Source organism: Hippopotamus amphibius, chromosome X (genome assembly GCF_030028045.1).
Source record: "Hippopotamus amphibius kiboko isolate mHipAmp2 chromosome X, mHipAmp2.hap2, whole genome shotgun sequence".
NCBI lineage: Eukaryota > Metazoa > Chordata > Mammalia > Artiodactyla > Hippopotamidae > Hippopotamus > Hippopotamus amphibius.
The window spans coordinates 124,276,266-124,302,691 of record NC_080203.1 but is presented as its reverse complement, the minus strand read 5'-3'; the positions used below and the strand labels follow the sequence as shown (position 1 = coordinate 124,302,691).

The following is a 26,426-nucleotide window of genomic DNA, read 5'->3' as shown; positions in this document are numbered from 1 at the left end:
GAAATAAGAATTTAATCTTTATCCCCCAAATAGTAAACTAAGATTAACTTATTTGATATTCCAGGGTTGTGGAAATCAGCAGAAGTCTAGAACAGTATTAACAGAAATATAATGCTAGCCACATGTGTAGTTTAAAATTGGATTGTAGTCACATTTAAAAAGTAAAAAGAAGTAACATTAATTTTAATAATGAGGTGCATTTAACCTAATACATTCAAAATATTATCATTCCCATGTGTAATCAACATCAACCAGGACCTCAGTAACTGCAAGTCTCAATTAACTGTGATGGTTTAAAGTATTTGGCTTTTTATATATATAAAATAAAACACAAGGAAATAAAATTTTAGCAGAGATTTATTCATGGAAGGAAGGAAAGAAAGGGGGAAGGAGGGAAGAACTAAATCAGGAACCCACCTTGGAATATATATATTCATCCTAATCTTATCCACCCGGATTCACATGTGTCTACACACTATTCTGAATGCTGACCCTTAGATAATCGAAGACCATGAATCTTGAAAAACAGCCTACTATTTTCACTCTACTTCACAATTTTTTAAAGTTTCTTAACAACAAGAGCTAAAAACAAAAAGATTTCTGATTGCCCCTTGGTGAAAGAGAACAGGAAGCTAACCAGGAGTTTCCATTCCCACATGCCCCAGCTCATGAGGGAAGTGCTCTGACTAGCTGAGCTCACTTGAAGATACTAGGAGTCTAGCTGCTGAATGTCTACACTAGGTATCCTGGGTACAGTAGGCAACAACCTGTTTATTTCCCAGTATCTTCCTATGGAGGGTTGGGACTACTGGTATAGGAGGAATTTTTCCAGTGGCTCTGGCAGGTATAGTTTGTGGATGGTCTGATGACAGGTGCGACCCAAGCACTTCCGGACACACAGGCGGCACAGCTGGGAAAGAGCAGGCGGGCCTGAGGGAGGAATTAAAATGCACGGTTACAGAGGTGGTGTTAGGAGATGTGAGGGACCCGACAGTCAGGCCTTAGGGACCTCCTGGCTCTAGCTGCCCATGCGGCGGTCCTGGCTGGGTCCCCACTCACACTCGGAGGAGGCCTCCCTTCTCGCAAGAATCTCAGCTCAACACAGGATCAGGAGAAAGGACCCAACTCACTTAGATCCCATTATACCCGGAACCTCAGTCTCGTGGGGTCTCACGGCATCATCGTGCCTGAGGCTTTGAGTCCTGAAGGAAAGCAAACTAACCAGGGTCCAAAATATGCCTGAATAGGCTGAATGAGCATCCTTGTCACACAGGGGTTTTGTAATGTCCCGTTATTTCCTTACCTGACTGTATCAATAAAGATCAACGCAAGTAGATCTATGGAATAACTGGACTATACAAAGTTTTCCTTTTCAATAAAATCCTACTGTAACAGCGTCTTGCACCCCATGAGAACTGGTGACTATGCAGACAAATCGCCAGATGACGCTGGGGTTGATACTGCCAAGGAGCATCCATGTGACAGAACGCTGCCTGGAGGAGCAGACCAGCACCCTTAGGTAAAATCTTAGGAAGCAAGAATGCAAAGTGTCTCTCCAGCCACACAGCTAAAGCTCCTCAGAGTGATCTCTGACACACTGCTCTTCATCCTTCTAGAGCAAGCAGTGGTATTTAGGAAAACGTAAGACAGAGGAACTTGTTTAGAAGAAATACGAATTCTGCACCTGGAAACATTTTTGATGGAAGGAAACAGGAAATGTGACAACTGCTATAAAGCATATTCTCAGCTAATAGTTGTTAAGTACCTGGTATTTCCAAACTAGGAGCTGGTAAGGAAGGTCATAATTCTTCCAGTAGAGATTCAAATAAAAGAACAATTATTAATGACACAGACGACTGGAACCAATCTAGACCCGTCTTCCTCAAAGTGTGGCCTTAGACTGGCAGCATCAGCATCGCCTGGGAGCCGTGCAAAGTCTGGGGCCCCATCCCAGAGCTCCTGAGTCAGAGTCTGTATTTTCAGGAGATCCCCAGGTGATTTGTATGCACACTGAAGCACTGGTCTAGAGAGTATTCCTAAAACTATTGAATCAAGCAGCCCACTTGGAAGGTATATAAGACATGGGGGTGGCTTCACAAAATGGAACTGGTGAGTGAAATTAAACTCTTCCTCACTAGCAATTGTTTCAGAAGATTCAGGATTGGGGCATCAAAACATTAAGAGTATACATTGGAAACTTACGGTTACCAAAGGGCAAGTGGGGGAGGGATAAATTAGGAGTGTGGGGTTAACAGATACACACTACCATATATAAAATAATCAACAAGGACCTACTATATAGCACAGGGACCTACACTCAATATTTTGTAAAAACTTATAATGGGAAAGAATTTGAAAAAGAATACACACACACACACACACTGTGCTGCACATCTGAAACTAACATGACATTGTAAATCAACTATACTCTAGTTTAAAAAAAAAAAAAAAGAGTGCAAGTTGGAATCCTAGTTCTTGGTTAGCATCCTAGGCCTACTTTTTAGTAGCCATGTGACCTTCTGAAAGCCCATTTCTTCATGCTCCTCTTTTCCCATTTGCAGCTGGGATATTACAAGTCACTATAAAGTTCTCATGGCTTCAAAGTTTTGAGAATTCAGTGAGATGAATCTATGTTTCAAATCTAGCTTAATGTCTGATACATGGAAAGCTGAATAATTACTATTAATTTAATAGTCTCCCAAGCATACAAATACTCAATACAGGCTCAGATAGTGTTCTCTTTCTGTAGGGACACAGCATGGTTCTCTTTAGAGCCTTGTAGATGCCGCCTTCCCTCCTCTGGCAGCTAGAGATGCGTTAGCCCATGTGGACATGGGCGTAGGGCAATGCGGAGTGCAGACCCACCTACTGCCTGAGCTGGAGAACAGGCAAACAACTTCACCATTTAGTCCAGTTTCTATGTCCACCTGACCATCTCTACTCAAGTATTTTTCATTTTCCCTGAATTGCCTCCAAATATTACAAAGCAGAGTTTTGGTCTGCTCAATCATGTGCTTATGCCAGGACAGACATGACAGCCCAACCTTTTCAACAAAGTTCTCTGATTATTTTCTTGTTAATGCAAATACAAAGCAACATACCAGTTGTATGTAAATATCCCTTTGTTATACGTGAACATACCCAGGGGACAAAATCCCATCCCAGCGATGCTAGGACCTGCCCCCTCTCGCATGCCACTCCCAATTAAGAAGAGGGAAAGGAACCAGGTAAGAGTCTAGAGCAGAGACAGGAAGGAAAGAGACCAAATGTGCTGGGGGAAGAGAAACAGATGCCCAGCCCGTCCTTACCTTCCCGGAGCAGGAGCGCCTGCTCCACGCTGCTTTTTGGAGCTGCCAGATCAAGTGCACTTTTGCCCTGAGCGTTTTTGCACTTGAGGTTAGCCCCATAGTCTATCAGCAGGTGGATGATTTCCACACTGTTCTGCTTCGCGGCGGCATGGAGGGGCGTGTCCAGCCACTGGCCGTGGTCAACATTGGCTCCTTAACAAAGCAGATGACCACAATTCAACACCAAACATCTCACCAAATGGAGAAACACAGCAAGCCTGAAATGCGCTAGCTGTCGATAAAGACATCTTAACTGCCAATGACATATTTGACAGCTCTTTGAAAATGTATGATCGAAGCCTAGAAACTCAGCAATGCCTACTAAGATTGTTTCTAAATATTTTGATGAGAAAAGTATTGAATAAAGATATTTTTGGTCATTTTAAATGCTTTACTTGCATTCCCATAGGAACTGTGTGACATACAAAATTAAATCTTTGCAGCTCCTTTTACGTATTTTGTTTTCTGGCAAAGGACAAAGCTAAGTTTATTTAGTATTTATACTATTCTGGGATCAAAAAAAAGTTTTCTGAATTACTACAGTAAGTGGTAATTGATAGGGGATGAAAAAAAAATCTTGGAGACAAAAATTTTTATTTAAAGATTCTTACTACAATCTGTACCTTTATGTCAGTGGCTAAGTTTAGGGAATCTTTAACCAAATAATAGTTTCAAGACCTTTTACTTTTCCCTGGATTCTCAGTTTCTGTACATGCCTTTGAGAATTATAAAATTACTAAATAATTTGGCAGTAGTCTATGGCAAATGTCTGCTGTTTTTACTAGCCAGCATCTTCCTGGTAACCACACCTAGATTTCCCTCTGGGGAATAATCTCCCATGATTCCCAGCTCATGTTTTTCCAGCGATGCCCAACAACTGCAGTATAGACTGAAATCTAGGCCTAAGCCAATCTGGGCATCGTATTCCCTTGGCCACCATGATTGCTTCAGAGATGGGCAAGTGACTTAAAATAGAGCCAGTGAGATGCAACTGGTTTTTCCCTCTAGGACTTATGGGAAAGAGACTCTTGCTCTTTCCCGAGACCACCAAGGAGAACCATACTAGGTAAATGGAGCCAATATCAAAAGAAGCAGAACTGAGAACTACAGACACTCATCTCTGAGGTTCTGCTTTAAGCATTTAAACATCAAATGCTGTCAGAATTTTGTTCAGCCTGACATGAATTTTGTCTGTGAAGCCACGGAAAACCAACGTGAGGTTAATAGGTTCTTCTCATGAAAAGATTTCTGGACATTACCTAATTCTAGAAGCTTCTTCACACAGTCTAGCCGCTGGTAGGTGCAAGCCACATACAGGGGAGTTCCGAGGTGAGGCACTTCTTGGTCAATGTTAACATTATTTGCCAGAAGAATCTCCATGCACTCTCTATTACCTGGTGGAACACAAGAAAACCTCACTCAAGTAAGGGAAATATTAACTATTCACAGAATTATAAGATTGGTTATCTGGAATGGGCTTTAGAAAAAACTTAGATTTTTTTTTTCAGCAGAAAAAAAACTGGGGGGTGGGGGAAATCTTAGAAATCTCCAAAATAAAACCATTAAAAAGAAGAACATGCCCATGCATTCCCCCACTGAAGTTCTTCCTTGCAGCCCTTGAGGTACCTTCAATCAAACTAAGGTTCTGAGGAACACAGCTGAAATCACTTGCTATGAGAAGTCACTGGTTTATTGTGTTATTTTAATGGATTTTGTGCCATTTCTGATACTTGTCAGCTTTTGAAAATTTGTTGCCATCTCTTTCCTCATGCTAAATAAATACTCACTTTCATACTGGAAAAAAAAAAAAGAAGTCACTGGTTTACAGGCAGAGGTTACCAGACCCAGGAGGATAAATGACTCATGCTATTATTACCCTGAAAAGCCCAGCCCTGAACCAGCCGTCTCCATTACAAATCTCTCCTCTTCCTCGCCCATGCATGTAAGATTGGGTGGATGGCCACGCAATACACCTCCTTATTTTGGTTAACATGGAAGACTCCTATGAGGATTAATAAAAAGCCTCAAGCATAGACTCTATTTAAATACACTCTCAAGTTTAGTGGCCAACAAGAACTACATAAGCAAGCATTCTCCTTGGAGAGTTCGCCCAATGGATAATTTGCAGCATACGAATGATTTGTTTGGGAGCGAATGCTTCTGAGGTATTGATGGGAGTTTTACAGAGTTCCTTCTTTTTTGAAGGTTTCAATGTTCCCCCCCCCAAAAAAAATCTTATCATCACTGATTAGCTTAACCAACCTTTTCCTCAGAGATGACAGGAAGTAAGCTTCATCTCAAGCCTGCTTGATTCATTACAAATTCTGAATTAAGCATAATTATGCGTTAAAATCTACAAATAAGGATTCTGTGAATTCAAACTCTGTGTTCACATAAGTATATTTTATACCTGGATCATAGCATCAATCTGTCCAAGTATTGACTCAGACTGACCCAGCTTGTTCCTAGAGGTTTAAAGCTGTAAGAATCCAGAAATAATATCTAATCAGGACCTAAAACTGCCTGGTAAACATAATGAATCTAATAAGCATTTTAAAATAATTCCTATCCCTTCTTTTGTAGAAGAAACTGAGCCTAGCTTGAGTTCTGTGGACATTGGTCCCCAACATGTTTTTATGATACAGAAAAAAATATGTAGAGACACATGAATTCATCTGTTTATGACAAGCATATATATGTATAGTAGGCACATAGATACTGAACACTCCATATATAACCATCCAAGCACTGCAGAATTACTTAAGTAATTCAAATCATTCCCAATATTTATCCATTTTTAAACATTTGGATGGAAATGCAAATAATAGATTAATTTTTAATTCAAATCAATATTTAAAAAATTTTAAACACTAACATCATTTCCAAAGTAGACCATTTCCTACAACTTAAAGGACTCATTCAAAGTTTGGGAAATGATCAATTATAAATCAACAAATGTTTATTAAATATGTACAGGACATCAAAACCAAAGATACATTGAAATTTGGGGGGTTTGTACCATTTAAAGTAATCCACTGCAAAAAAAAAAAAATTACCAAGTGACACGTTTAACAACCTAGGACAAATCTTTCACTATTGCCTTTTGAAATAAAGACTTTAATCCTCATTACACCAGCAAAGGTCACCGTTCTACAGTGTTCTAAGTTCTCCACTGTATTTCTTTTTTCTTAATTAAAAAAAAGTTTTTTTAAATTTTGGCCGTGCTGCGCAGCTTGCGGGATCTCAGTTCCCCGACCAGGGATTGAACCCGGGCCACAGCAGTGAAAGCCCGGAATCCTGACCACTAGGCAACCAGGAAACTCCCTCCACTGTATTTCTGATCTCAATATAAGAGAATAACTCCACCGCAGGGTAACACAGAAATGTTGCTCTTCGGGTGTGACCTTTGACAAATGGTGTCGGCCTTTCAATGGCTCTTTTTATTCAGGTCTAGTCTTTGCATATAGTTTTAAGATTCCTTCATTTTATTCTTTTCCATCATTTCAAAAGCAACTGAGAACACAGCAGTCTAGAATCCACTTCAAGGTTTCCAATGCCATGCTTTTCAAAGTGGCAACATTTTTCCAGTAACTAATGACCTTGTGAACCATCAGCTCATTCAGAGTCTACTGTTTGTTGTGGACACTTACCTTTAATCTTCCATTAGGGACACTATCGGCCTGGGCTTTCAGGCACTTTCATCATCTAGTTTATGGTCACGGTTGACGTTTTATGGGCTTTGGGGCATGAGCTGTTCTTCTCTAGTGAGGACAGACACATAAACACAGTACAACTCATGGCAGTTAGCCCTGCACTCCTGACTCCACCAGCTGCCACCTCAACACCAGCAAAGAGCCTCAAGCAAAGCCTGTTGGGAGACTGAGCCCAGGAAGCGGGATGTCTGAGGCAGACAGCCATTCTCTGGTTCTAAGAAGAGCTGTATCATGCCCCAGTGGTATTTCCTAAAGATTTACACATACTGAAGTTTCTGCTATGGGATTTCTAAGCCACACCTAGTCTACCGGTAAAGAAGATCTGTGGGATCCTTGCAAAGTAAACTCTCTAGCATTCATTTATGCAGACTGGAGGGAGTCTATCAGTGTTCTGTGCACAATGAGATGCTTCATTTACCTCTCTTCACTGCCTCATGGATGGGTGAAGCCAGGTGCACCTCAAGCTGGGCCTTGGCTCCAAACTCCAGCAGCACGTTGACACACGCAGCACTGCCACTGCAGCAAGCATTGAAGAGGGGTGTGGCCCCATGAACTGTCACCCCATTGACCTAATGATGGGCAAAGAGAGAACCAGAGGGTTTGCTACTTCTTTCTCACCATCTCCAAGCGTGTATTCCTATGCATCTGCCTGGAGACACTTCCCATGCTGGTGGGTGAGCGAGGGAACTCCACATCCTTACAGGATTGTGGTTTTTAGGTACCAGTAGCCTGTCAACTCTCACCTATAAGTAGTATCACAACTGGGGCAAAATGGAACAGTTTTTCAAATGCATTCAGGGGTATTCTAGAGCTTCTTAGGAGCCTCCTAGCTGTTGAGGAGTGGTCCCACCTGGTGGCTTAGAACACGGTCAAAGCTGGGTTCAAATCCTAGCTCTCTTTTATGTTCTCAGAGATCTTGGTTGGGATACTAACTTTCTGTGCCTGGGTTTCCTTATCTGTGAAATGAGGACCATAAAAGAATCAACCTCATGAGATTATTGGGCGGATGAGGTGAGTTACTACATGTTAAACACCTAGAACATTGCCTGGTACCCGTAAGCATCCAGTAAACATTTGCAGCAGCAATTATCTCCATTTTCCTTTCATATAGAGCTGACTCTCCCTCCCAATCATAAGCAAACATGTCAGGAACAAAAAGGACTAGATAAATCATCTAGCCACAAATTTCCTTTCTGGTCTACTATAATCCACACATTGCATATGCTTAAAGTGACTCCTAAAGAGATCCTATCGAGGCAAAACACACAGAGAAAATATCCATCAACATGGTGTCTCTCACCATCCTCAGTGCCTTCTAGGGGTCTGGGAGGCATGTGAGAACCAGCACAGCTGGGAGGCATCTTTGAGTATTAGCAACAGATTGAAAAGAACATCCTGGAACCAAGGCATTCTGGTGGGGAGTCTCTGACAGGATTGAAATGTAGGACAATGAGCATTTGCTGTCAAGCCATTTTGCCTCAACAACTAAGGATATACGCCTGTGATAATCAGGATCCTAAATTTTCTTGTTTCAGAAACAAGATATTTCTCCACAGTGCCGGGATAACCCCCATTCAATTGGAAAGTTAAAGATAAGATGCTAAGATGGCAGAGACGGACGAGGACAGGGACAAATACCTGTAAATTCATGCACTCTAGGGACTTCTAGGAGGTTGTGATTAATTAGATGGGGAGATGGAAGAAATAGGATGATTCCAGGCTTGGGAAACCAAGAACATGCTTCACCAGGTTTCTGAGGCTGGGACTCCAAGAGGAGGAGCCGGTCCCAGAGGGAAGAAACGCAATAAGCATACTTTCAGGTGCACTGAGTTCGAGGTACCCGTGGGACTGCCAATTTTGAGGAATTTTCTACTGATTGATCAACTTTCTCTTATTCCTTCTCTCATTCAGATTTGAATGTTAAACAGTATAATATTTACTGTTCCCTCATAAGATTGCCAAAGACAAGGGACCATGTTATACTCTTTTCTTTGTTCCCCACAGAACCCCCTAGAGGCTCCTCTAATTCGCACTTGCGACTCCAGGTCGCCTAGCTTAAAAGGAAACGGCCCCCACCCAACCTTGCCCTCAAAGAAGTACTACCTAATGAAAATACATGACCGATACGGCATCAGGAAAGTCGCTTTGCCCAAGGAAGACTTTTATATTCAGTTCTACATGTAGAAACCCAACTTCCATATAAAATACAAAGAAAAATCTTTGTTGAGCACTTAAAAACATTACAGCTCACAAAACAAAGAATACCAGAACTGAGTTCAAAAATGAAATTAATATCAAAACAGTATCTGGTAACTAAAAAGTCATTGAGATTTTCAAGGGTTAATTTCAGAATTCTGTGCTGATATCTGTACTACATACAGCACCTCAGTCACTCCTCAAAAAGGAGAGAATTTCAGATAAAGTTCATTTTGTAGAGTTTTTCCAACGTATTATTTATTACAAGCTCATTTAGTTTGATATTTTTGCTCAACAAAAATCGTTGCGGGTATAGGGCGTGGAATTAAGAGTGGTTTTGGTTGCTGTTCTTTTTCTTTTCCATAGTTTTTTAAATTTAATTTTACTTTTTTGGCCAAGCCAAGCGGCATGCGGTATCTTCCCCCCGTGAACCAGGGATTGAACCCGTGTCCCCTGCAGTGGAAGCGTGGTGTCTTAACCACTGGTCCACCAGGGAAGTCCCCTGCTGTTCTTTTTCAATATGTTCTTTTAAATGTTTTAAAATAAGTTTTGCAAGATCACTTTTCAAATTACTTTAGTTCAAGCTGGTTTTTTTCAAGTCAGTATCCCAGTTTTGAACAAGTTCTGTCAATTACCTTAGCTGAACATTCGCACAGGGACATAAAGGCTGAAGAAAGGAGTAACCAGTAGTGTCTTCTGGACCGTCCAAGAATATGGTCGCGGATGGGGCCAGGCCTGCACACCCCACCCGGGTAAGGGTTCTGGAACGTGATGGGTCTTTAGATGTTACCGGTTGCACCTGGCTAGCCAGACCCAGGGGCGGGGGGGGGGGGGGGGGTGGTACTCACGTGGGCTCCGTTCTCCAATAGGGCCTTAGCACAGGCCACGTGGCCTCCAAGGCACGCCTCATGGAGAGAAGAGACCCGGTTAATTGTTACCAGGTTCACATTGACGCCCTACAATTTGGAGAGAAGTGAGTTAAAGGCAGCATCAGCAATAAGAATGAACGCAAGTTTGTGGGCCATGCTTGTGAAGTGGTCACCATTTAGAGAGGAGCAGAGGCCATGACCAGGGGAAACCAAACATAGCTGGGAGCCTCGGATTCATTGATTCAGCAGATGCGCATTCAGTATTCTGGGCCCGTGATGTGCCAGCACCTGGGGCTTCAAAGCTTATGACACGGCCTCTCTCCACTAAGAGCTTAGTGGGGTGACAGAAATGGTGGCGGGGTGGGAGGGGAGGGGGCCTGGGATGGTGAGGGGAGGAACTCAGCCAGAATACTGCTATACTGGAAGCATGTTCACATTTTAAACAGGGGCATAGGGTATCCTTGAATCTGGTTTGGGGAGTAACAGAAAACTTTGCAAATGAGGAAGTATTTAGCTAAGACCTGAAGCATAAAAAATTTCAAACTAGGAAGGCAAAAAACCCCAGAGCATTCCATTAGGAGGGAACAGGATATGCAAATATGGGACGCAGAGGAGGGCGTGGCAGGACCCGTAGGTGGATAGTTGACATATTTCTGAAAGAGCCCACACGTGATAGAGGCGGAAGGAAAAAGGGGAAGTGGAAGGAGGGGGAAGATGAAGGAGGAAGTAGGAGGGGGGAAGATGCAGGGGGACAGTAAGCTAGAGCCAGATCCTGAAAGGCCTTGATTTCCAAACGGAGGCGGGAGACGGGGGAACGGGGCATGTCTTACAGGGAATGAGGCGCCTTTCAAGTCTAGTCCGCAGAAGGTCTGGAGCTAAAATATTAGACGTTTTCGGAAAAACACAGTGGTAGCAGCATGGAGGACTGCTCGGAGACGTAGGGATGTGGCATTGATGAAAGGAGCTTCACGGAGACATGCTGAAGAGTCAGCCACAGGCTGATATGGGTGTGAACAGCAGTGGGTGTGGGGAGCAGGTGTCAGAGTCCAGGGTTGGGGGGTAGAGTTGGATTTGGCACAGAAGTATGACGCCCAGGCTCAAGAGTAGAAAGTAGAGTAGATGGTGCTCCTGGGATTCCTGTGCCAAAGTAGCAGTGATGCTGACTGCCACACCTCCACTGCTTGCCGAGGTCTCCGCAGGACCGGCGTCTGGAGCCGGGGGCTTCTCCTAAGGCTCATCTCCTTCCCCGGATCCAAGCATCTCCGCCCACTTGCCCTCCCCATCCTGCTGTGCTCCACTTTCCTCCTCTTGGAGTCTATATGAGAGATGCCAGGCTCAGCCTAGCTGACGGCGAACGCTGACTTCGTGCCCTGAATCTAACAACTTGGCCCTTACCGCTCCGCCCCCACCCATCCCCACCCAGGATCACCACTGTCTGTGAAAGGATTTAGGTTCTGCCAGGACCCAGTTCTGCTTTTGATTCTCTGCCTCGTAACTGACCTGCTGAAACCCTCCAAAACCTAGTGCATGACCCTGAACCCCAAACCCCAACCTAAAATTTCCCCCCCACCCCACCAGGCGTCCATGGTGTTGGCTGCATCCCTCCTGTGGTCAACAGCTGGGACTGCCCACTACTGCCGGTCCCATCGTCATCTTAGGGCCTGTCTGTGCCTCCTTGGTCCGGTCCGTGTTTATGTCTTGAATGTGATTTCATTACTCCAGAGCTGTGCTATATATTTGCAGCTGGATATCTAATACAAGAAGGTTTCTTTTCCGTTTCCCATATATAATTTCACTTTAAGAAAATAAAAAAATAAGAGCATTAAAAAAAATAGTTCACAAGGAGTTCCCTGGCTGTCCAGTGGTTAAGCCTCCGTGCTCTCACTGCGGAGGGCCCAGGGTTCAATCCCTGGTCTGGGAAATAATATCCCACAAGCCCCCGCGGCGTGCCAAAAAAAAAAAAAAAAAAGTCCACAAGGTGGCAGCAGTGTGCTAGGAAAAAAAAATAGATCCGATGCAAACTCTCAGAATCCTTGGAATTGTACAAATGTAATGCTGGACAGGCCTGAAAGATCAGCTAGAGTGAATCACTTTCATTGCGCATGAGAAAATGGAGGATCAGAAAGTTCAAATTATTAAGAAGATATGAGGTTCCCCAGCTGTCGGTGGCAGCCAGTGTGATCATCAGAAGCTCCTGATCCTTGGTTTAGTATCTTGCTCACAGCACACCACACTGTCTATACGTAAAACAGAGTAGAAAATAAAGTAGAATAATCCATTTTTTTACCAGTGTGTAAGGATAAAGAAGTGGAGATGTGCTAAGAAAAGGCTGAAGAATTCTCCATGAAGAATGTTTTTTACACATTGAAGGACACTGTAGAAACCAACATGCTTATGAAGTACAGTTAAAAATAGTGTTAAAAGCAATGTGATATCCTGGACCAGATCCTGAAAAAGAAAAAGGACCCTAGTGGGAAGACTGGTGTCACCCCAGTAGTCTGTAGTTTAGTTAATGGTGTTGTACCAATGTTAATTTCTTATTTTTGACTAAAGTACCACAGTTATGTATGATATTAACATGAGGGGAAGTTGGGTGAAGGGTATGCTGGAACTCTGTGTACTATCTTTGCAACTCTTCTTTAAAAGTGTTCTAAAATAAAAAATTTAAAATATTAATACAAGTATTGAGGTGGGAGGCCAAGAGGAAGGAGTTGAACGCAAGACTTCACTGTGTACCTTTTTCTATCATTTTAATTTGGAAAACGTGTGACTGTCACATATTAAAAATAATCAAATCAAATATTTTAAGCGCTTAAAGACAGAGGAGGAGGAGGTCGGGGGAGGAGAGAAATAGGTGAGGGAGATTAAGAGGTACCAACTTTTGGCTACAAAACAAATGAGTCACAGGGATGACATGTACAGTGTGGGGAATACAGTCAACAATTATGTAATATCTTTGTCTGGTGACAGCAACTACACCTATCATGGTGATTATTTTGAAATGTATAGGAATATCAAATCACCACGTTGTGTAACAGGAACAAACATGGTGTTGTAGGTCAATTATACTTCAAAAACAAACTCATAGAAAAAGAGATCAGATTTATGGTTACCAGAGGGGGCGGGGTGGGGGTGGCGGGGGTGGGTGGGAAGGAGTTGGATGGAGGGAGTCAAAAGGTACAAACTTCCCGTTGTAAGATAAATAACACTGCTGTATGTTATATATGAAAGTTTTTCAGAGAGTAAATCCTAACACTGTTTTTCTATTTAATGTTGTATCTATATGAGATGATGGGTGTTCACTAAAGTTACTGTGATAATCATTCCATGATGTATGTAAGTCAAATCGTGATGCTGTACACCTTACACTTGTACAGCGCTGTAGGCCAATTATATCTCAGTAAAACTGGAAGAAAAAAAATCAAACCAAATAAAATTTTAAGTGCTTAAAAATAAATAAGCAAGTGATAAAATCAAGTGCAAAGTCCATTTGATTATTACTGGCAGTACTGTTTTCCTTTTGCCTCTACTTTCTTAAGAAGTAACACGACTCATAAGGGAGAAAGAAAGAAAAGGCACACACACACTGAGAAAAAGAGCAGTGTCCAGCTGTTTAAATTCACAGCAAGGAAGCCAGGTTTGGCGGTAGCTAGGATGTGGAAAAAAGATCTAATGACCCGCCTCCTCTGCACACACATAGACTCTAACAAAGTAAATGGACTGTGTACACTTTCATTCAGCTCACAAATACTTCCTAGGCCTCTATTCACTATTCACGGTGCTAGGGCTACAGTCATAAATAAAAATAAATTAGCTTTAATAACTAAGATGAATAAATCTTCCCAAAGGAGTAAGATTTGCCCATTTGTCAACCTCTTTCAATGTTTGCTCTTGAAATAGTGGATCATCAGGGTAGGCAGCCTCTAAGATGATGGCTCGTGACTCCTGATACTGGCTCACTGGTGTAACCCCCTCCCCTTGGGTGTGGGCAGGATTTATTGACTCCCACCTAAGGAATACAATATGGCAGAAGCAATCAGATGTCACTTTGGAGATAGGTTATGTACTGAGAATTCCTTCTTAGGCCCTCTCTCATGCTGTCTATGGAGGAAGCCAGCTCACATCTCATGACACAGCCCTAGGGAGAGGCCCACATGTCAAGGCACTGAAAATGGCCAAAAACCTCATGAGTGAGGTTAGAACCAGGTCCTTCCCCTACTCAAGCTGTGGGAGGACTGCAGCCCTGGCTGATACTTTGCAGCCTGCAAGAGACTTGGAGCCAGACCCACCCCGCTAAGCTGCTCCTTGGCCTAACAGACACCGAGAATCTGTTTGTTGTCTTCAGCCACTATGTTTCAAGGTACTTTGTTACAGAGCAATAGCTGACTAATGCAACTTCAGGGCTGCTGTTACTAATGCACACTGGGAGAGGACAAGGTGAGTTAGTGCAACATAGGTTTGAGGGCATCCCTCATCAGCCTCACAAGGGAAACTTTTTATGAAGCAAAGGAAGAGTCTGAAGGGGAAGGATGGAATTGGGCAGAAAACCAGCCAGCTCCTGAAGAAAGGAGAGGCAGGAGGAACAAATAGTAAGTTGGGAGAGGATACATCCATGTAGAATGGCTGTGCTGGGACCCAGATGGGGCCAGCAAGACCCCTGCTACAGTCAAAGCTGATCAAGAATGATGCTTGATTGTAGCACAAGCACAAAGGATCAAGTCTTTCATTTACTCACTTGTGCAATTAAAGTTTTCAGGGCCAGTAGGCGCCCCTGAGCTGCCGCTTCATGAAGTGGAGAACGATCGGCCCAGCAATCTGAAACACACATCAAGCTCAGAGTCAAGGTCAGGAGTCTTCTTCCTCCAGCTTGTTCACGTGCCCACCCACTGTAAGAGGAGGTCTGGGGGAAAGGGAGGGGAGCTGGCACTGCACATCACGTTCTCCGGTCAGCCACTCTCAGGATGACAAGCCACTGAGGATCCAGTCCATGGGGGTGGTGGTGTGCGTGGAGAGGGAGCAGTCTTCATAAGGAATACATTTCATTCAAATAAATACTGCCCAGTGACTGACTCCAATAACTCTGAACAGGCAAAATGAAGGGCAAAACTGGTCCATGAACTTCTCCACTTTCTTATTTCCCCTGCCTCTCCCCTTTCACCCCTACCCTAAGACTCAACATCCTATATGCCAGGAAGGAGACCCTAAGGGATCAGGGAAAATGGTTTTGTTCGAAATTCCCTAGATAACTGTTTCATTTTGGTAATGAAACCGATCTGTTATCATAATGTAGAATGTTGCTTTTCAGATGACATAATCCTCCAAAAGTTTTTGGTGGGCAGTTTGAATGTGATGGCTAAGCATGGGGCCAGTGGAGCCATACTGCCTGGGTTCAAGTCCTGCCTCAACCACTATCTCTGCCAAAATGGGCAAGTTACTAAAATCAGTTGAACCTCAATTTCTTGATCTGTAAAGCGGGAGAATAGTAATCTAGTATTTAGCAGGTTCTTTGGTCCCTAAGTAGGCCAATAAAGTATATCCATGATGTTAGGTGCTCAAGAAAATTTATGATTAATAAGTACACATGGTAGGGTAGCACTCTAAGGAACAGCATTAGAACTGCCTTACTCATGTACTGTTCTTGTAATTGCTTGTCAGGAAACAAGACTAACCAGCTTAAATGTGCATTTGAGAAGCAACCTTGTATTAAATTTGCCAGAGGGCAATCCTTTGCTTTGGAAGAAAACCTACACTGGTTTGCAAAATTGGGTCATTCTCGTGGGGGCGTCAAGGAAGGGAGGGAATATGGGGATATGTGTATAAAAACAGTTGATTGAACCTGGTGTACCCCCCAAAAAAATAAAATAAAATAATAAAAAAAAAAAAAATTGGGTCATTCTTCAAATTATAACTGCTCTTCATACATTGACTAGCATGTCATATAGTTCTGGTTTAACACAAAGGGCCCATCTTATGACCTTTTTCTGGGTGATCCAGATGATGCTAAGGATTCAGGCTTTCCCATACCTACGACCTTGACAAAAACAATCCCAACAAATATGGAATTATGTGAATTTGAAGTAGCGTGTCCTCAAGGAGAGAGTGAATTTTTCCAATGGATGAGAACCAGGGCTCTAAACATTTCCATAAGCCTGCTTGTTACATTGAAACTCAATTTTTATCTTCTCTCTTTGGGTTTTGAAAAGGGAGAAAGCTAGAATGAACTCTACAGGGTTGGACTGAAATTGGAACAATTAGAGCAACTGGTATGAAAATGTGATTTTCAATATATGTGTGTATATGGAAAGATGGTGCCTACAGAAATATCTATGGGCTGAAAGTGGGATCTGGTGACCCATCTGGTTCTCTGTCTACAGATATAGCTATATATCTATACCTATAGACAGATACAGAGATATATCTAGATAGATAGAATAGCAGAAAACCTAAACCAGGGCTGCTTGGAGAAATGGCCAATTCCAAGGCTGAGCCAGGAAAAATATAAGATGGTCTGCAAACATCTTGCCATAAAGTAAGGAAGTTCTCAGTGAATGATGGGCAGTGTCAAAAAGTACAGAAGCTGCCTCGAAGGGGCTTCCACTGGCCAAATACGGAAAGATTTGGGCATGAAAATAAATCATGATTATACCCTAGCAAATAAAATAGGAATCTATAAGGCCTCACTGATATACATCAACATATAAATAGGGAGAAGAGAAAGCTCTTCTTCGTAGTAGAATACCAGCTCAGACACGTAGGAGAAATAATAGAATTGGCCTCAAATTATCTCCGCACAAAATAATTACATAGTTATCAAGGGAACAGGGGTAATTGTACAGTGGAACAAAATCGTAGGCACCACCTCACCTGGGGGATCAAAGTTAACCTCAAGAAGTGATGGAACCAATTGGCACAGTGTGCCTTGTGTTGGAACACAGTGGGCCACATCACGTACTATGGGAGGGAACGCAGTGAAAAGAACACAACGTTGCTTGGAACATTCCTGCTCAAAATGCATAGCCTGAATCTAATCGTGAGGACCCTGTGAACCAACTCAAACTGAGGGACGTTCTCAAAAATAATTGGCCTGTAACCAGATTGAAGGACACTGACGAGACACAACATCTAAAGGTGGCACGTGTGCCTGGATTGGATCTTATTGCTCTCAAGGATATTAATGGGACAGTTGGGTAAACGTGAATGAAGTCTGGGCAAAGAGAAGTGGGAATTCCTTGTACTACTTTAGTTCCAAAATAAAGTGTATATCTATTTATTTATATCTATATCTACCTACCTATCTATCTAATCACTGGTGAATTACATACTTCTGGTATGTAGAATGTTTTTTCTAATAAGAACAGACAAAAATTTTAACTGAAAATATATTGTGTTTGTATCTCCACTTGCTCCTGCATCAGTTAAAAGCTGATGAGTGGAGGGTTTTTCAATCTCGTTGGACATTGATCATTTGCATAAGCTAGGAATAATGAGATCATTTATGCATAGAATTGTCAATAGTCAGCCTTGGTTTTCTTCGACTACATCTCCGTCTCATTCAGTATGAAGTGTGGGTCAGACAAGTCGCCCTCTCGCCTCATAACGCTTCGAGAGGGACAACAAGCACCAGGGTTGCAGGGCCAGTCTTCCCCCATGGATGGCAACTCAGCACCCTGACCAACATAAGAAGCAAATCCACAGCTGTGGCTTTGTTATTCTTTCGTTCTAACAATAGCCAGTCAACCTGAGTCACCTGAAGATACTCTAAGTATTTGCTTCAAACCAGGATTTAAACGGCAACTTGCTATTATTAACTTGGAATAGCAACATGAAATGGCTTTATTATTTCTAAAACTTGCCTCCAAATGGGCTGCGGTGTCCCCTTTCCTGCTGGGAAGCAGGCACCATGACCACAATTTCATCCTATTTCTAGTAACTTTCTGTTACCCATCAGCCCCCTAACAGCCACACCGTACACACGACCTGGACAGATCTCCCGAACATCATGCTGATGAAGGCAGCCACACATAAAAGGATGTGCCGCGTGACTCCATCTCCATGAAGTACAAAAGTGTCAGACTCACCTCGGGTGTCAGGAGTCAAAAGTACCATGAGGAGGGGCAGGGACTGACTGGAGGTGGGCGGGGTGAGGGCCATGCAGATAACCGCCAGTCTCTTGCTCTTGGGAGCTGGTACTCGATGGTGAAAACTCACCCAGCTGTCCGCTTTGGGGTTTGTGCACTTATCTGTGTTTAAAGCTTACTTCAAGGAAGGTTTCAAAACCACCAGTCTACTGGTCAGTCCACTTTAAAACTGTCACCTCCGCTCCTCTGCCCACTCTCAGGGCAGGGGGTGGCCCTCTCTCTGCCCGAGGAAGGGCAGCGTGTTCTCGCACAGGTCCCCACTTCCTTCTTGAGGTGCCAGCTCCTCTGGTGCTGTGGGGGGTGGGGAGAAGCGAGAGGGGTGGAGAGCTGGCTCCCCAGCGGCCTGGAGGAGGCCAGTCTTGTCCACTCGGCCTTGACTGCAGGTCTCACTCCCAGTCCCCTGTCCTATGTGCTGGCACTTGGCCACCTCTCCTAGTCCCCTATCAATGCAGCATCCTCTGATGCCCCCAACTCCCACCCCAGCCTTCCGAAGCCAAGGCAAGCCTGCAGGCCATCTTCCGATCCACCGAGGAAGAGGGAAGGGTGGGTGGTCTTGGGCTTCTGCCACTGCTTTCCAGTTCTTTCTCCCTATTTGAGGAGCCACTTTGAGAATGCTCCCCGTTCTGGTTTTAAGAACGACTGGTTTTTCCATGCTGCCCATCCTCCTGTAGACTGACTCGTGGGGGGTGCTTGACTCTATCCCCCTATCTCTGTAAATACCATGAAATGAATGAATTGGATCGCCTTAAATGTGGAAGTCAGCTCAGTTTCCCAACTGGACACAAAGCCACTCTCAAGGAAATCACCTTTCCAGTCACTCTGTTTCCCAGCACTTGCTTCAAAGGACCTGGAAGGGTTTTCACACAAAACCCTTTTCCAGAAACTCTGCCACGGTGGCCTCTGCTGTGTTTCTATTCCGATTCCCAACACAGTCTCTTGCTCTTATCATTCTTGTTTTGCAAATAGGAGCTAATTGTGAGAAATTGGGGATAAAAGTTATTTGGCAGCTAGGGAGTTTTTCCATTCCTTTCAGGAAATATGCATCTAAGCTCTCCAAATAAATGAATGCTGAAGTAGGAATCAATCCTTTGCTTCTAAGGCAGTCTATTTTTAGTTCTTTGGCAGGCTGCCTGTGTCACAGGGCTGCAGGCACATTTTGAAGATAGTTTACTCTACAAATATGTTTACTTGTTCCTGATGAGGTGTATGGAAAACGTTCAAGGACTTTTTTCATTCCCCCTTTGACTTTTTCTCAGAATGTGATTTATATCTCTAGTTCTCTGGCTCTCTGAATAACAATTTCATGACAACGTCTAAAACCATAGATTTCAATAATAAAATGGGTTCAGATGGAATACGGTTGTCCAAGGTCCAAGATTTCAAGATAAAAATCAATTATTATTTTTAATTTTTTTGCAAGTTTTACCCTTAATTCTAACAAGTATTTGAGAAGATTGGTTTATTATTTTTTTTAAAGCTTGCCTGACTGGTTATCATCTCTAGTGCCCATGAGACAAGCTTTATTCTCCCTATTTAAGTTCCAGAATCAAAGGAAGGAATATCTTCTCCTGTAGCATTTATCAAAAAAATAGAAAATTCAGAAGGAATTTTGAATTTGAACCAAAATATAGGCAAGAGCCTAACAATATTTTAAGTAAAACAAAGGTAACTGGAAAAAACGTAGTATAAGAAATTTCCTGAGACATCAAAAATATTATAATACAATTGAATTAAAATGCATATTCTCTAGAACACTCAGCTCTGGCCAAGAGATGAACTGCAGTCAATGAACATCTCTTTGTAGTGTCAGAAAGAAGCTTCCTTTGAACCCATTAGGAGCAGGAGAGCTGAGCTGAAGATGACAGGTCAGGTGGCAGAGCACCTGCTGAGGACTGTGTGTCCCAACTTGGGAAAGCCAGCAGGCACCTGTGATATATAACCACTCAGGGGAAGGGTGCGCCCAGGCTTGAGGAGACAAGCACCAACACTGAACAAGGCAAGGTGGAGGACCGGACAAGAATGGACAAAAGGCAAGAAAAAAACTGTTGACATGGGAAGGATAGAAAAAAGGAGTCAGGAAGATGAGTCAGGCAGAGGCGTGGCCATCAAATCAAGGTCAGACCTTTGAATTTAGAAAAACAAGGACAACTGATTTTAGGCAAAACACTTAGACCTCATTTTTTTTTTTTTTTAAAGGTACAATAATTCCACAACCTCTTATCTACAATTGTAAAATTCCCCCAATTCTGAAAACCAAGTTTTCCCCCAAGTTGGAAAGAAGCTTCTTTGGCAGCATCATTCTAGTATCCTCCAGAGTCCTGAATCCTGAAACATGTCTGGCCCAAGGGTTGTGAATAACAGATCATCAACCTGTACCTACGCTTTATTTATATCAAGTTTGATGACCAAGTCACTGTTCTGGCCAAATTAGCAAAGGTCAAAAAATCATATGCCATGTCTTTTGGGAGAGAGAAAGTGCCTGCAGAAATATCTATGGTGGGGGCTGGTGATCCATCTGGTGCTCTAGATATAAGAATATCAAAGGCCAATGACAATGTTTCAAACTTAAAATATATATATATATATATTATTGACAAATTACACAAAGAAGCCTGAAAAAACTAAGAACAGCCAACCAACAATAGCTGAACTCAATTCTGATGAGTTATTTACAAATGTAAGTTTAAACCACAAAGAAAGTATCAAACGTACTCCAGAATATGAAAAAAAAAAAACTCTTCAAAAAATTTTACAGCCCCCCAAAAATGATATTTAACGAGGGATGTGATGCTAGGTGCAGCTTCTAAAAGAAAAGTGCCAGGACCTATGGCAGGCTAAACTCTCCCCTTGTTTTTGACAGCTCTGACAATAGTTTACAGGAACAGAATATGCTACTGGAGTCAAGAAAGGTAAACTTGGGCTGAGATTTTTAGTAAGTCAATTAGCTGATTTACTGATTAAATGTCACATATTTTCCCAACAAACATCTGTCTGACCAGCAAGCAGCAAAGGTAATTTCTGGTTTGAGTTGAACACTTAGACAAAATTTTGTTCTTGCTTTTTAAAACGTCTAGCTTTAAATATATACATAGTATCTAACTGTTAACAGTGTCAAAAGAAAAAAAAAACGCCGTTGGAGTCATGTAAAAATCACTGTTTCTGGCATATTACTGCCCCCGTTATTACAGAAAGCCTTATTTACCAAACCTGGATGTACTCTCTATCATATATGTGTGTGGGTGTTTCCATGAATGTGTAGACGTATACACCCCCATCCTCACACACATATACATGTATACAGGACGGCAATTCAACTGAGAAATTAACAGGCACAATTCGCCTCACTGCTTCTTGTTAGTGATCATTGAAAGACACATTTTTGACTTTTTTTTACTTTATAACACCATGCTATTTGCAGATTAAATGAATATTATCCTAGGAGCTTCAACAAGTAAAGAGATTTGAGGTAAAGAATGAGTTTTGAACACGTCTTTGCTGATACTGTCAGACTTCACCTAATTTAAACCATGATGATGACGTATCTATGAGAACATCAAAACTGCGTGACGGAATGTCTAGAAAGCCCCTGCCCCGATTTACAAATTAAATTGGAAAATAGCTTTTCAGATTATGCTTAACTTGAAATTAAAATTACTTTTAGTTTTTTAAACCAAGTCAAAGCGACATACCTCCCTGAAACGTGTGACAAATATAATCCCCAAAAGAAACCTCTTTCCACACTCCGAGCCTTCTGCCACTTCCCAAAACTTCCAGATTCTTCTCATTTTCCCCCGTTAATTGAAGCATTCTGATGCTTTGTCTTTGGAGGTCTTATCTCTTTGGATAAGACTGCTCTTCCCTAGTGTCCTTAAAGTTGTCTAGTGTTTTGGAATCACACAACATAAGCCTATTTTGAAAGAGAATCCAGGAAGCAAGGTGAAATGGATACTAGATAAAGAATGAGGTAACCCTGGAACCCCTACGAACACTAAAAATACATAGGGAAATTTGGAACTCTGTTCATGAATAAATACTCCTCTATCAAGTGGCAGTCCCAGCAGTAACCATGATACCGGATTCATTTACTTTTGTAGCATCTCCCTACAATTAAGGTGAATCATTTCTTGAAAGAAATGGAGACTAAATTCTACAAAGCGTGAGACTTCAAAATGTTTTGCCCAAAGGTTGGCGTTTCACATTATAATAACCTTTGTTTACTGTGCTTTCCACAGTGCTGGGTATAAATGGATTCAGTGGAGGGTTTTTCCTGACAGTGGCAAGTGGCTAAGCAATTTGAATTGCAAGTGACAGCACAAAAAATATATATAGCATATATATTGCTGCTTTAAATCAAATTTATTGGTCATCCCATTTCCTGGGGAAAACAGTTTTGTTAGAATGCATTGTTAACAGTTGATTAAAAATATTCAAGAAGATAATCCTATAAAGTAATTATTTGTTAGTAGAAATGAGTTTTCTCAAAATACTTAGAAAGCTACTAGTCTACTTACTTCTTAAATAACTGCTAATGAAACTAACTTGCAGAAAAGCTGAAAATCCTTCACAAATTGGTGCAGTCAACACCATTTGCTACTTTAATAATTCTTAAAAACTACCCACTCAAAGCCAAAGTATAAATAAAATCTGCCTTCTAGAAATATTATTCATGTGAATTATCTAGGAGGTTTCTTTTAAAGTATTGGGAACAAATTCATGTATTTTTACCTGAAATTTCACCATAGATCTCTTCTGCTATCCTAGCCGCTTCTTTTCTATTTCCTTTGACGATATAGAAATGGGTTAGGAGCGCCAAGAACACTTTAATTAAAAGCTTGAAGAAAAAAAAAGTAGCAAACATTGTAATAAAAATGTTTTTAAAGCCATAAGAAACAGGACCGTCCTCCATTTTGGCTTACACTCTGTATAGGTTCTTGGGACTGCAAAATTTCACTGAGTTATAATTGGTATCATATGACATCTATTTTAAACCTTCTAGCTCTCTGTGCTCCTGTTACGGAGAACTGAGTTTGTAGATTCTAAGCTAACTGTGATTTGGTGGCTGCATGCACTGACATTCATGGCAATGTTAAATGAACTAAAGAAACTTCCTTCAAACCAGAAACACTCAATAGTTCTAGACCTACATTCCTCAGTGTTGTTTAACAAACAGGCTTCATGTTCAAAACATTTTGACTGCTGAATTCCAGTTTTTGCTATGTTGTATTGGAAGGCAGGATTGGAAAGATAGAACAAACCTATCAGATCCCATGGGGACGAAGCAAGTTATCTGAAGTTCATAAAAAGAAGTACTAACACATTCTATGCTCTTGGTGGGAAGTACTAGCCTCTGGAACGTTTCATTTTCTCTTCATTCTGAGCTTTATGGGAGATAAAGCCCAAATCTAAAATATGAGCAGTTAAGAAAGAGTATTTACTCTAAGGCAGTATTTAATAAAAGGCCCAGCTTGATTTTTTTTTTTTTTTTTTGGCCACACTGCACAGCGTGCGGGATCTTAGTTCCCTGACCAGGGATCGAACCTGTGCCCTCTGCAGTGCAAGTACAGAGGAAGCACTGAGTCTTAACCATTGGACCGCCAAGGTAGTCCCTAATACGCCCAGCTTGGATGCCTCCCCAGACTGGAAGCATTAGACCACTTGCTGTAATAATTTCATCCATGACAAAGTCCCCTAGCAACATTCCTGATCTTTTATTTCCCACTGTAAATGTCAGTAAAGGTGGTGCTCCTTTCTGGAAAATGTGGGCTATAGGCGATCACGGAGGACTTGAAATGGATGAAGATGCTCTAGGTTTTGGGTGAAGTACCCAAAGATCCTACGAATCAGTACTGTCCCTTGCTGGACAATATTCTCTTGTAACCCTAACTCTTCAATATGCATCAACTGGCCAACACAAGCAAAGTTGATTTATGTTTAATTTTCCTCATCTGGGAAAAATAGATGAGGAAACTCTAGGTTTCCTCTTTCGTTCTTGGCTATATTAGATTTTCTAAATTTCTACAACCTATTGGAAAAGACAAGCCCAAATAAAATTATAGGAGACGACTAAATCAATCTTATTTAATAAATGCTTGATGCAAAAATATGGGAGTTTCTCCTAGCACTCAGGCAAATGAGAATGACTCCCTATGTAAGAATGGTCTCCCTATGCTCTGTGAAAAGGGTATGAGGATCAGCCTTGAGGCACAGTATGCAACATACACATTTCAGTGTACGACCACACCATCACGAGCTCGTGCTATTTCCATTCTCAAGGACAGATATTAACATACAAGGTTTACTTCACCAAGCTTATGAAAATACACGAACACAAGTATTTTAGCTCTTTTCATCTTTCTCCAACTGTTCTGTAAGAAGGTGATCATTTACTCATGTCAGTCCAGTGATGTATCCCGTATTATGTAACATTATTAAATCTTGTTTTGACCTTAATTTTTTCATCTAAAACCTGGCTCAACTTTTTGTTTTACATACCAGAAAAGCTGGCCCTGAGAAGCTCGACTTTTGTACTATTTCAGAGACACCATCTGTACTATGTTTAAGCACAACATTTGAAATGGGTGTAAAAGGCTACTGAAGTAAGGAGTTAACTCACGGTATCTCTTAAGGAGGCAAAACCACCTAGAGCAGGGGTCCCCCAACCCCCGGGATAAGGAATGCTACCGGTCCGAGCGAGCGAAGCTCCACCTGCTGCTCCCCATTGCTTGCATTACTGCCTGAACCATCTCCCCAACCCCCTGTCTGTGGAAAAATTGTCTTCCATGAAACTGGTCCCTGGTGCCCAAAAGGTTCGGGATCCCTGATCTAGAGCACCAGGGTTTCTCAGCCTCGGCACTACTGACATTTTGGGTCAGATAATTCTTTGGTGTGGGGGGCAGTCCAAAAGCACCACAGGGAGGCTGACATTTAGCAGCATCCCTGGCCTCTACTCAAGCGACGCCATGCCCCACTCCTATCCAGTAAGAATAATCAGAAATATCTCCCGGCATGTCCAGATGTCCCCCAGGGGGCAAAATCGCTACCACCACAGCCAGTTGAGAATCACTGAGCCACAGCCAAATATAAAAGATAAAGGAAAATCAACTCCCTAAAGTACTGTTGAATACAAAAAAATCTGTAGAGAACTGTGATTTTCAGTATTTCAGATGTAAAAAATCCAGCTACAGGATGATACAATTTAACATCTAGCCAGATTCTTTTGGGAATGCAAAGGATAAAGAGGCCTTTAAAAATCCTTCACGAGAGTAAACGCAAACCTATGATACCCTGACACAGCCAAAAGTAAGTTTTGGTATAAAATAAATCACAACATATCAACGTAGGGGACTGCTTTCCACTGCTTCCAACCAAGGGGGTGGGAGAAGCTGGACGTTGGGCGGCACCCCGCAGGCCTGCAAGCCCTGCACTTGCCCAGCCTCAAGACTGAAGAGCCCAGAGTCAGAGACAGAGACATCAGTGGTTTAATAGATGGGGGATCTTACACATCTGAAGCAAGGTCCTGGAGCGACACCCCACTGCGTGCGGCAGACAGCAGGTGGCAGGATGGCAGGACATGGCAGGAGTCTTCGCTGCTACCGAGGGAAGGGGCAGATTACCAGTTATAGGGGAATTGACGTCAGGTGGGCTCATCAGTTACCAGGGAAACCAGCAGAGGGGCACGCCCTTCACGGTGCCTTTGATAAGCTATCAGGTGGAGATTGATGTAAAGATTAGAATAATCGCCAGCTGGGGCCGGGGCAGGTATGTAGGAAGGTCAGTCAGATGAGTGGGGTGTAGGTGAAGCGGGGACTGGTCGAGCAGGGACACACAGAGCACAAGACAACAGCCACCCTGGGGGGCCTGACTGGACACTGGGCTTCTGTAAATGAAGTCAAAATTCCCATTTCTCTTAAAATTGCTTGCAAGATATAAAGGATAATTATGCAGTTCACACACAATAGTTTACAGATGTATTCATTGGTCTCACGCAGTAACTAGTGCGGTGAAAAACAACGGCTTGTTTGGATCAGGAAACAAAGGCACAACTGAACTTGCTATTCCATGAGTAAACGAATATTCTAGAAAGAAAAGATGACAGAGTAATTCATCAACTGAAGGATATTTCCCATTTTACTAACAGACCAAGCAAAACATCAAATTGCACTG

General features: G+C 42.3%; 1 protein-coding gene across 3 annotated transcripts; it reads right to left on the bottom strand.

Annotated features, from left to right (window-relative positions):
• Positions 1 to 339: 339 nt before the first annotated feature.
• ASB11 (ankyrin repeat and SOCS box containing 11) lies at positions 340 to 26,391 on the bottom strand. Of its 3 annotated transcripts, none has more exons than XM_057717970.1 (7): positions 22,989 to 26,391; positions 14,861 to 14,940; positions 10,105 to 10,212; positions 7,479 to 7,629; positions 4,607 to 4,741; positions 3,309 to 3,500; positions 340 to 930 (listed from the first exon to the last, which is right to left on the bottom strand). In XM_057717970.1, exons 1-7 carry the CDS (start codon positions 23,167 to 23,169, stop codon positions 806 to 808), a joined length of 972 nt encoding a protein of 323 aa, XP_057573953.1. In that variant the 5' UTR covers positions 23,170 to 26,391; the 3' UTR covers positions 340 to 805. The 3 variants fall into 3 exon arrangements, with proteins under 3 accessions (XP_057573953.1, XP_057573954.1, XP_057573955.1); XM_057717971.1 differs by lacking the exon at positions 22,989 to 26,391 and adding an exon at positions 21,953 to 22,438; XM_057717972.1 differs by lacking the exon at positions 22,989 to 26,391 and adding an exon at positions 18,204 to 21,939.
• Between the last annotated feature and the right edge of the window lie 35 nt (positions 26,392 to 26,426).

Excerpts from the sequence above, each read along its gene's own strand:
- ASB11 (XM_057717970.1), bottom strand. The coding sequence starts at position 23,169 with ATGGAGGACGGTCCTGTTTCTTATGGCTTTAAAAACATTTTTATTACA. Across the intron at positions 10,213-14,860 it reads TGAAAACTTTAATTGCACAA|GGCGTCAATGTGAACCTGGT; the intron begins GTGAGTAAATGA and ends TCCAAATTGTAG. Across the intron at positions 7,630-10,104 it reads TATTGGAGAACGGAGCCCAC|GTCAATGGGGTGACAGTTCA; the intron begins GTGAGTACCACC and ends GCCCATCATTAG.